This window comes from Schistocerca piceifrons, chromosome 3 (assembly GCF_021461385.2).
Source record: "Schistocerca piceifrons isolate TAMUIC-IGC-003096 chromosome 3, iqSchPice1.1, whole genome shotgun sequence".
Taxonomy (NCBI): domain Eukaryota; kingdom Metazoa; phylum Arthropoda; class Insecta; order Orthoptera; family Acrididae; genus Schistocerca; species Schistocerca piceifrons.
In genome coordinates this window covers 657,018,377-657,030,596 of record NC_060140.1, presented here as the reverse complement: position 1 = coordinate 657,030,596, position 12,220 = coordinate 657,018,377, and the positions used below count along the sequence as shown (strand labels likewise).

The 12,220-nt window shown below is 38.7% G+C and overlaps 1 protein-coding gene across 1 annotated transcript in view; it reads left to right on the top strand.

The window, feature by feature from the left end:
- The window catches only part of LOC124788130 (MAPK regulated corepressor interacting protein 2-like), a 53,371-nt gene that overhangs the window by 16,174 nt on the left and 24,977 nt on the right, over positions 1–12,220 (top strand). The window contains exons 3-5 of the mRNA XM_047255269.1: positions 1,650–1,762; positions 1,845–1,907; positions 1,987–2,040. Coding sequence (XP_047111225.1) covers positions 1,650–1,762; positions 1,845–1,907; positions 1,987–2,040 — 230 coding nt within the window. The remainder of the gene's footprint in view (positions 1–1,649; positions 1,763–1,844; positions 1,908–1,986; positions 2,041–12,220) is intronic.

The window sequence follows — 12,220 nt, the reverse complement described above, 5'->3', positions numbered from 1 at the left end:
AGCCAAATGTTTAAATTTGTATGACCGAGGACAGATGGAATTCCTGAAAGTATCACATTCAGCATCTGGTACAGAAGCTTAATGTTGATATTTTCACTAAAGAAATAGTCTCCACTTTCACAGAAGTGTAGAAGCTTGTTTATATTATTTACTTTCACTCTATTATACCCAAATGATTCTTGGTGTCAGTTTGTGAAGTTCATGCAAATTGATTTTGAAGTGCCTCGAAATGCTAACTCAGCCATTCCTGTACACATATACCCATTAGGTATTTATGGTTAATAATATGAATTCATTAAGGAGGAACTGCAATACTCACTCTGTACACACTCAGCAGGGAACTATTATCGACAGCACTACTTTAACAACTGAACGGGAATGTGTACACTATCCTGCAGGTTTAATTTTCAGTAGACTTCTAGCAGAACTGAAAAATCTGAATTCTAAACCTCATATTTTCAAACTTGAATGAAAATTTTTTACGACTCAGTCTTTCCATTGTGTACTGGAGTTCTCGAAGTATTTTAGAGCCATTTACTGTAATGTGCTATTTATTTGTATTCACTGTTGTCAAACTCTGTTTTTTATGACTGGTGTCAGTTTTGCAAATGAAACAGCTGAACAGTGATTTAAACTAAGCGATTTTGGTAACATTTTATTGAACCGAACACACTCATATTTTATAACAAGGTGATAGAAGGTAAACAAATTTCAAAAATATTTCACTGAATTGAAAGGAATAATGTTTTACCACAAGTTGTTGGAAAGTAAATAAATTTCAAAAATATTACAAAAAAAAAGAAAGGGGGGGGGGGGGGGGCACATAGGAAAGATACAAATCAGTTTTGCCATTCTCAGTGCCTTTTATGATGATTTGTGTGTTTTCAAGAAATAACTGTTTTTAATCATGTTTTGATTAAAATCGTAATCTTACATATTGGTTTGCCTTATAGTATGAGAAGATAGTCACATGTTCTTCTCCTAGCATTCTTAAATCATTATAGTACAGGAAATGAAAATGAATCGTAAAGCCATGTGGTCACTGTAGCTAGTGTCGTGATAGCTGATTTCTAATTTTGAGAGTCTTTTAACATCATTTGTAACCTTTAGTACCTCGTGTTGTCTAGTTTTAGGCCTATAGTTATTATAGATATGCATATCTGTTCTAGACAATTTACATCTCAACGCTCTGCATTTCTCCGACCAAACTTATTTTTGTAATACTGTGAGTCATTAGTGGGATATAGGATAACTTTTTGTGCCTCAGTGTGTTCGGATTGGTAGACTTTTTATGAACATTAGAATCTTCTTCTTCCTGAAACTTTTCTGGTTATGCAGGTCATGCAGAATATTAGAATAGGTAAAGTAAATGTTTATTAATATGATTAAGTAAAATCCTAATGAAATACAAACAGTGGTACGAGAAAACATAAGTAGTTATCTTATTGAAGAAATGAAGTATACATACTGTTTAATCCGAAGTCAAATGCTACTTCTGAGCTTTTTGAGCTTATGAAATTGCCTCTTTCAGTAGACACAGATTATAGTGTGTGATACCTCCCCCACCCTCACTGACTCACATTTATTTATTGTTCTTTGCTGTAATGCTTTCTGTACATAGTATTAAGTAATATAAAACTGCTTTCCAGTTTACCAAGACCTCAGATGCAGTCACTGAATGGGAAGAGACCAAATAGTCAGCGAATGCAGCCAGATATAACTACTCCACAACACGATGATTTAATTAAATACATATGTGACTGTAAGTCTGTTTATGATTCAGAATTACTTATAGTTTATTGTACATCGTGTCAGTTTCACCCGATTTTACATTTCTGTTGTAGCGTGGAACAAAGTCACAAGAGAACTAGAAAACTTTAGTCAAAATGGATCTGAAAATGGGAAAGGTAACTGAATTCTGAATTGGTGTTTACATAACTGTGTGAGAGCTACTTTTCTTACAGCTTTTGATGTTTTATGTTTTAGGAGGTCCTTGTGTTCTTTATTATGCAGAACAAGATACAAATCCTCAGTTGAAAGGTATGATAAATGTAGCTAATAAATAAAAAGGAAAACTACAGCTTTGAAGAAACCTGTTATGTATCTTCTGTTACAGATTAATTTTTTATAAACATACACTGAAGAGCCAAAGAAACTGGTACACCCTGAGCATGCAGAAGTTCCGTAACATGACGTGGCATGGACTCACCTAATGTGTGAAGTAGTGCTGGAGGGAATTGACACTATGAATGCTGCAGGGCTGTCCTAAATCTGTAAGAGTATGAGGGGGGTGGAGATTTCTTCTGAACAGCATGTTGCAAAGCATCCCAGATATGCTCAATAATGTTCATGTCTGGGAAGTTTGGTGGCCAACGGAAGTGTTTAAACTCGGGAGAATGTTCCTGGAGTCACTCTGTAGCAATTCTGGACACGTGGGGTTTTGCAGTGTCTTGCTGGAATTGCCCAAGTCTATCGGAATGCACAATGGACATGAATGGATGCTTATGTACTTGTCACCTGTCAGAGTTGTATCTAGACATATCAGGGTCACAGATCACTCCAACTGCACCCCCCCCCCCCCCCCCACACACACACACACACACACCTTCACACAGTCTCCATAAGCTTGAAAAGTCCCCTGCTGATATGCAGGGTCCATGGTTTCATGAGGTTATCTCCATACCCGTACTTGTCTGTCTGTTCGATACAATTTGAAATGAGACTCGTCCGACCATGTAACATGTTTCGAGTCCTCAGCAGTCCAATGTCGGTGTTGGTGGGCCCAGGTGAGGCATAAAGCTTTGTCGTTGTGCAGTCATCAACGGTACACAAGTGGACCGTGATGGGCTCATTGAATGGTTCATATGCTGACACTTGTTGATGGCCCAGCATTGAAATCTGCAGCAATTTGCGGAAGGGTTGCCCTTGTGTCACACTGAAAGATTCTCTTCAGTCATCATTAGTCCCGTTCTTGCAGGATATTTTTTTGACCACATCAGTGTCAGAAATTTGATATTTTAGCAGATTCCTGATTTTCACAGTACATTTGTGAAATGGTCATATGAGAAAATCCCCGCTTCATCGCTACCTTGGAGATGCTGTGTCCCATAGCTCGTGTGCAAACTATAACACAATGTTCAAACTCACTTAAATCTTGATAACCTGCCATTGTAGAAGCAGTAACCAATCTAACAACTGCACCAGACACTTGTCTTATATAGGTGTTGCCAACTGCAGTGCTGTATTCTGTCTGATGTGAATTTTAAAATTTTCCCGGCGAATTGACTGTTCAAACAAATTTTGGGCTTGCAGCCGGTCGTCGTTCAATACTTCGCACAATATTTCAACTGGGCACCTGCCAGTCATCTTCAGGTGCCAAGTTGAAATATCGTGTGAAGTATTGAACGACGACTGGCTGCAAGCCCGAAATTTGTTTGAACTGTATTCTGTCTGTTTACATATCTCTGTATTTGAATATCCATGCGTATACCAGTTTCTTTGGTGCTTCATTGTGTATTGTTAGCAGATACCTACATCTGTAACAGCAGAAACCTCTCCCCAGTACACTAGTTTTTGTCACACACCTTTACAATGCTCATTCCTACTTTGATGGTGCCAAGAGAAATTTTATCCTTGAATCTAGATAAGTAGATGACTTTCATGGGTGTCTAATGATGTATGTTCATAATTTTTTTTGGATTTGGTAAGGGTTCCTTTTTTGTGTGTTGCAATCCAGTAAATTTTGGGAATGCTATTGTGCAGTTCCCATCCTTTCTACTGTTGTTGTTGTTGTTGTTGTTGTGGTCTTTAGGCCTGAGACTGGTTTGATGCAGCTCTCCATGCTACTCTATCCTGTGCAAGCTTCTTCATCTCCCAGTACTTACTGCAACCTACATCCTTCTGAATCTGCTTAGTGTATTCATCTCTTGGTCTCCCTCTACGATTTTTACCCTCCACGCTGCCCTCCAATGCTAAATTTGTGATCCCTTGATGCCTCAGAACATGTCCTACCAACCAGTCCCTTCTTCTTGTCAAGTTGTGCCACAAACCCCTCTTCTCCCCAATTCTATTCAATACCTCCTTATTAGTTATGTGATCTACCCATCTAATCGTCAGCATTCTTCTGTAGAACCACATTTTGAAAGCTTCTATTCTCATCTTGTCCAAACTGTTTATCGTCCATGTTTCACTTCCATACATGACTACACTCCATACAAATACTTTCAGAAACGACTTCCTGACACTTAAATCTATACTCAATGTTAACAAACTTCTCTTCTTCAGAAACGCTCTCCTTGGCATTGCCAGTCTACATTTTATATCCTCTCTACTTCGACCATCATCAGTTATTTTGCTCCCAAAAGAGCAAAACCCCTTTACTACTTTAAGTGTCTCATTTCCTAATCTAATTCCCTCAGCATCACCCGACTTAATTCGACTACATTCCATTACCCTCATTTTGCTTTTGTTGATGTTCATCTTATATCCTCCTTTCAAGACACTGTCCATTCCATTCAACTGCTCTTCCAAGTCCTTTGCTGTCTCTGACAGAATTACAATGTCATCAGCGAACCTCAAAGTTTTTGTTTCTTCTCCATGGATTTTAATACCTACTCTGAATTTTTCTTTTGTTCCCTTTACTGCTTGCTCAATATACAGATTGAATAACATCGGGGAGAGGCTACAGCCCTGTCTCACTCCCTTCCCAACCCCTGCTTCCCTTTCATGTCCCTCAACTCTTCTAACTGCCATGTGGTTTCTATACAAATTGTAAATAGCCTTTCGCTCCCTGTATTTTACCCCTGCCACCTTCAGAATTTGAAAGAGAGTATTCCAGTCAACATTGTCAAAAGCTTTCTCTAAGTGTACAAATGCTAGAAACGTAGGTTTGCCTTTCCTTAATCTTTCTTCTAAGATAAGTCATAGACTCAGTATTGCCTCACGTGTTCCAATATTTCCATGGAATCCAAACTGATCTTCCCCTAGGTCGGCTTCTACAAGTTTTTCCATTCGTCTGTAAGAATTCGCATTAGTATTTTGCAGCCATGGCTTATTAAACTGATTGTTCGGTAATTTTCACATCTGTCAACACCAGACTTATTTGGGATTGGAATTATTATATTCTTCTCAAGTCTGAGGGTATTTCACCTGTGTCATACATTGTGCTCACTAGATGGTAGTTTTGTTAGGCCTAGCTCTCCCAAGGCTGTCAGTAGTTCTAAAGGAATGTTGTCTACTCTCGGGGCCTTGTTTCGACTTAGGTCTTTCAGTGCTCTGTCATACTCTTCACGCAGTGTCATATCTCCTATTAAATCGTCATTCTCTTCCATTTCTGTAATACTGTCCTCAAGAACTTCACCCTTGTATAGTCCCTCTATATACTCCTTCCACCTTTCTGCTTTCCCTTCTTTGCTTAGAACTGGATTTCCATCTGAGCTCTGGATATTCATACAAGTGGTTCTCTTTTCTCCAAGGTCTCTTTAATTTTCCTGTAGGCAGTATCTATCTTACTCCTAGTGAGATAAGCCTCTACATCTTTACATTTGTCCTCTAGCCATCCCTGCTTAGCCATTTTGGACTTCCTGTTGATCTCATTTTTGAGACATTTGTATTCCTTTTTGCCTGCTTCATTTACTGCATTTTTATATTTTCTCCTTTCATCAGTTAAATTCAGTATTTCTTCTGTTACCCAAGGATTTCTACTAGCCCTCGTCTTTTTACCTACTTGATCCTCTGCTGCCTTCACTACTTCATCACTCAGAGCTACCCATTCTTCTTCTACTGTATTTCTTTCCCCCATTTGTGACAATTGTTCCCTTATGCTCTCCCTGAAACTCTGTACAACCTCTGGTTTAGTCAGTTTATCCAGGTCCCATCTCCTTAAATTCCCACCTTTTTGCAGTTTCTTCAGTTCTAATCTACATTTCATAACCAATAGATTGTGGTCAGAGTCCACATCTGCCCCTTGAAATGTCTTACAATTTAAAACCTGGTTCCTAACTCTCTGTCTTACCATTATATAATCTATCTTATATCTTCTAGTATCTCCAGGACTCTTCCATGTATACAGCCTTCTTTTATGATTCTTGAACCAAGTGTTAGCTATGATTAAGTTATTCTCTGTGCAAAATTCTACCAACGGCTTCCTCTTTCATTTCTTACCCCCAATCCATATTTACCTACTATGTTTCCTTCTCTCCCTTTTCCTACTCTCGAATTCCAGTCACCCATGACTATTAAATTTTCGTCTCCCTTCACTACCTGAGTAATTTCTTTTATCTCATCATACATTTCATCAATTTCTTCATCTTCTGCAGAGCTAGTTGGCATATAAACTGTACTATGAAAGTAGGCATGGGCTTCGTGTCTATCTTGGCCACAATAATGTGTTCACTATGCTGTTCGTAGTAACTTACCCGCACTCCTATTTTTTTATTCATTATTAAACCTACTCCTGCATTACCCCTATTTGATTTTATATTTATAACCCTGTATTCACATGACCAAAAGTCTTGCTCTTCCTGCCACCGAACTTCACTAATTCCCACTATATCTAACTTTAACCTATCTAACTCCCTTTTTAAATTTTCTAACCTACCTGCCCGATTAAGGGATCTGACATTCCACACTCCGATCCATAGAATGCTAGTTTTCTTTCTCCTGATAACTCCCTTTTACTAATATCTGTTCATATCCACAACATGAATGCTTTGCACCGAAATACACAGCTCCACTCTGAACCCTATACAAGGGGGCAAAGTCTACACAAAAATAGTTTTGTCTATTGTGATTCACAGTTACTATCATAATGAACAAGTTGTGGTGACCTTTGAAAAAACAGCACACCAGCAGCAATGGGGATTAAGCTTGGAGTGAAATTGGCATTGGGTAGAGAGGGAAATTCAGGGAACTGCTCAAAATGCATCTTTACCTGGCCAGTAGAGTCAGTCCTATCTCGTGGGAATTGATGGGACAGCATCACATTATTCAAAGCTGAGTAACCAATAAGGAGGCCGCAGTAACATTATCTCGATTACTGGAGATCATATAGTTAAGGAAACGGAGGAGTAAAATGCTGAACTTTGCCACTTGAGAGTGACAGATCTCTATTCAGTAAGTCTTAAAAAACGGTCTCAGTTTTGCCGTTGTATTGAATGCAATGACCATCTGCTGTTTCATAAATGCAGTGTAACAAGCTGCTGCTATGTTTCTTTTCTGAAGTGCCTGAGGACATCAGATGAGACATGTGGTTTCATCACATGTGCCTGACTGCAGAAATAGAAAATCAAGAAAAGGAAGGTCAGCCTTGTGGCATCTGAGGGAAGATTAGAACACCATAATCCTTTCAGCAAAGGCAATGCAACCATATTGCTATTAGAAGGAGACTTCATGGAAGAGAATGAACACCCACCTCTATGTAGTTTCTGTTTGGTAGTGACTATTGTGAGCTGAAAAGGGGGGCAGCCATGGGAAGCCACTATCTCCTCTGTTGTTACTAACCTATAAGGGGGCAATCAAATGAAACTTAGACAGAAGGAAAAAGGTAATTAAACTGTTTATTATTTCAAAAGTAATTCCCATAACTGTCAATACATGTATCCCACTGAGAGACAAGACATTCAGTGCCTTTGTGGAAAAATTTCTGCAGTTGCATCTGGAACTATGATTGTACCCAGACATGCACCTCTTCATGCAAAGTAAATCAAAGGTTATGAATGTCTTTCTTCATTGCTGCATAAATATGGAAATCACATGGGGAGATATTGGGACTGTATGGAGTATGTGTAAGGGCCCACATGTTGCCAAAGTTACTTTGAATGGGCTGCAGAAGATTTGCTGGAAAGCCCTTTCATGCTCCTGATCTCTCCCCATGTGATCTCCATATTTTTGGAGCCCTGAAGAAGGACATTAGTGAATGTCACTGAAAGCTTAACAACTGGACTAGAACATCTGACAACAAAATTCTGCAGCTGTGATTATACTGAACAGCAGCTGTGCAAATTCTCTACTCTGTCCTGTTCAGTTGTTGGAACAAGACCTGGGAGAGCCAGAGAAGTTGAGAAAGACTGCCTTGGTGCACTGTCAAGAAGGGTCAACCACATTATGGAGAAGTCTCAGTGCAATGCATATTCTGCCCACCTCCCAAAATTAGATCACTTCTGGCCCAATTGAAAGACGATTTTCTCCTCTGCAAGCTGGAAGTTTACCAGATTCAGCACAAGGTAAAATATTCTGAACCATGGAATAATGTTGCACAAAATATCAGTATATTGAAATCCTTGTAAATCGTGTCCTAGGGTACTGCCTCAATGAAGCGTGAGGTCGCATCCTCTGTCTGATTAAAAACAGCAAAGATATAGACCATAATAAAAGAATAGAAAACCAATGAACAAGCAGTAACATGGCCATAGGAAAAGTGGATTTCCTGGACAGAGAACTGTGAGCCAAGCATGGTAATGGGACACAAACGTAGGACAGAGTGCCAGGTCTACTGCCAAGAAGGAAGAGGCACCCAAGGATTAAAAGAGACTGCTTCTGCAGCACATAATCAGCAATACTTCATGATCCTGTTAACATCCAGACTACACACTTGGTGCCATCAGTTTCACCATCTGGTGGATGTCATCAGTTTCAACACAGGTGAATAAGACTAGCCTAATCATCAAAATATATACAAAAAGACTGAATGGCTATCTTGGGGAATGCCAGGAAATTTGTTGTTTGTTATGCAATTTGTTGTTGGAGAAATGACTCCAGACAGATCTGAAGAAAATGAACAATTCCTATACAAATTAAGAAATAGTCATTAGTTATAGGGATGAATGGATGGTAATAGAAAGCAAAGAAAAGAAACATGGAACAAGAATATTTTGAAATACTTTTTTACAGTGTTGACTGAAATACACTCTTTGAAATTTTGAAGGTAGAAGAGATAGAATACAGGAAGTGAAAAGTTATCTGCGATTTGTACAGAAACCAGACTGCAGTTACAGCTGTCAAAGGACATGAAAGGGAAGCAATAGCTCAGAAGGGATTGAAGGGCAGTTGTAGCATATCTCAGATATTATGTGACCTTTACATAGAGTGGACATAAAGGACACCAAAGAAAAATTTGGAAAGGGAATCGAGTTCAGAGAGCAGAAATAAAAACTGTGAAGTTTGTTAATTACGTGGTAATTCTTTTAGAGATGGGAAAGTAGTCCTCAGTTGGCCTCACAATGCTGAATGCTTCCTGTTCCAATCCCTGGCAACACTGAGAACTGACCTCTACATGGCAGTCATGCAGAGTGGTCACTCAGCATGGAGGCTAAGACATATTATGGGTTGAAATGGTATCCTCTACATTAAGAGGTAAAGTCGTACCATGGACACGTGTAACTTTAACAGTGTCATAAGTTTGCACTGGAAAGAAACACAGGATAAAATTAAGAGGGGTGAAAAGTATTTGTGACTTTTTCAGCAAGGACTGTTAAGGAAGGTCTGTAGATCTGAGATATATGTGTGGCTAGAAATACAGCAAAATGAGAAATTGGCTGATGTAGAACCGTCTAATGTATTTATGAGAATGGTGTCATGTGACAGGGAGACATAATGGATGGCTGGTATTTACATTCAAAAAGTGAAATTCCGAGTATTGCCAATAGGCCTTAGTGTATGAGGTAAAACTGTATTTGGATTAGTTTGTTAGTCTCATGTTCTGCGGAACATTTGCATGATAAATTGTAATGATGTGGAACACGTCATTTTATATTCACATCACAAATTATTGTGTAAAAATGACTACATTCTGACCATATGTAAGCTTTTTTTAATGTGCCGATGTGAGTTAGTAATTCCCAACTACCAGCTTTTACAGATTACAGTAATAGAAATTCTTTTACAGAATAGGAGTTGTCAAGGAGGAACTTTTTCAGTTTCTTTTTCAAATTTTATGTTGCTGTCTGTCAGACAGATCAAAAATTTTGGTTGCAGTATTGTGCACCACATTTTGTGCTAAAGACAACCTTAATGTGGAGTAATGAATGCCATTTTTTCTTCTGATATTGTAATTAGGTACAACATTGTTCCCATTGAACTGCAGTGGATTATTTCCAACAAACTTCAAGAGGGCATAAACATAATGGGGAGCTGCAGTCAAAATGCCTACCTCCTGAAACAGATGTGCACAAGATGATTGTGAATGAGCACCATATGTTGTTCTTACAGCATGTTTTTGACAATAAAGACTTTCTTTCTTAAAGATAAGTTACCCCAGACTGTTACTCCATACAAAATTCATGAATGAACATGTGCAGAATACATCAACTGATTGATTTGTCTCTTCCTAAGATTTCCAAAGATTCTAAGTGCAAAACAAGCTGAACTCAGTTGTTTTAGGAGTTTCAAAATGTGTTTTTCCCACTTTAAATTCTTATCAGTATGGACATGTAAGAAATTTGAAGTCTCCAACCTATTTGCTATTTCCAAGCCGTTTGTTACACATATCAATGGGTTCAGTGATACTTTTAAGAACATTGTGTACCACTTCTTCCGTTGTATGTGTGGTTGGATTGATTACAATATTAGTGTCATCTGCAGAAAGAACTAATTTTGCTTGTTGTATATTATATGGTAGATTGTGGCCAATGTGCTACCTCCTTCATCCTTTACAAATTGCCTATTGGCTTTTGTCTCAGATTGTTCGGCCTACATTCTGCGTGAGGGGCTGGCATTGTCAAAGCTGCACCATCCATTACATGTGGCACACTGTGAAATGGAGGTGAAGCTTTGTCAGTGCCAGCCACTGGTACTGGCAAAATGTCAGAAAAATTGTGAAACAGATGTTGGCTGAAGAGCTGGAGACAAAATCCAACAGCCAGTGTGTCAACAAGTGGTGACACAAATCCTAACAGTTTTGTCCTTCATCCTTTTCTCTCATTACCCTCACAAAGGTTGGAGGCACCACTCAAATTGGGGTCTGAGTTAACTTGCACTTTTTTCCTACCTATCCCAATCTATCTATCTTACCTCGTTTATGAAGGTACTAATGATTCAGAAAGTTAGGTAATTTATTTTTTAATATGTCTTGGCTGTATCTGGAATTTTTCCATCGGAATGTAAGTACTGCTCGGCCATTCTATTCTCTGGTAGTTTTACCATGTTCTCAAGTTAATTAACAATGGAGGCAAAAGGACAGGACAGGACAGGACGATTGTGTGCATATTGGTTCTGTGAATACTTCAGTTTCACTTCTCGTAATATCTCCAATTGGGTAAATGCAGGTTGCAGTTTTGCTGCTCCTTGTCTTACTCATGACTGTCATTGGCATCTTCCTTCGTGCAGCAGAACCATGAAAGAGGCATATATCTGATCACCACTTTTAGATATGTGCCCCCACCATTGTGTTTGTCCGTTCAATGGAAAGTTCGTCACTCATGACACTGTTTTAAGGTCCAGCAGGAGAAACTGTAATTTGTCACCATCAACAGTTTTAGTAAAATGTTCAAGTAGTGAGAGATTTGAAACTATACTGTATTCGAACAAGCGAAAAGTTGTTCAAAACTCTCTAGTAAGAGTTGTTTGGTGCATATGTCCTTTTTTTTTTTTTTTTCAGCTAATGATTAAAATGTGTCACTTCTCTCTTCGGTACAGAAAGTAAAAACGGAACAGAAACGTCCAGCTGCCAGTGTCCACTGTTAGTTTTTATTGAATGATCCTTGCCTTTTCTAATTCCAGATATTTATTAACAAACTATTGTTACTGTGTATTGTATGTGGTGACACAGTTGTTAAAGGGTGGCAGGGAAGTTGGCACATCACAAGGTGCGTGGTAAGCAGGTTGAAACATTGTTAAGTCCTCTTGAATTGGAAATTAATTGGATTTAGCTTTCTCGGTGCTAATTGTAACAAAATGCATTGTCTTACATTGAGAGAAAGTAACTGCCCAAACCCTAACCAATAATGCACTCTGGGGCATACTGCCTGCACCAGGAAGCAGAAGCCTAATAGGGGTGTGTAATTTGGTTGCAATGCAAACCTAACTATTGCTGCTGCATCTCTGAAGTCCATATGCACATCCTTGGCCTATTAAACATCCCTGCAGTGCTGTTGCCATTACATGCAACTCCATTATATGAACTCTGATGAGTTAGTGTAACAAAACACTCTGGAAGAAGCTGATACACTGGTAAATGAAGCACAAACAAATACAGTAAAATTTTAATATATTATTGAGGCCCAGT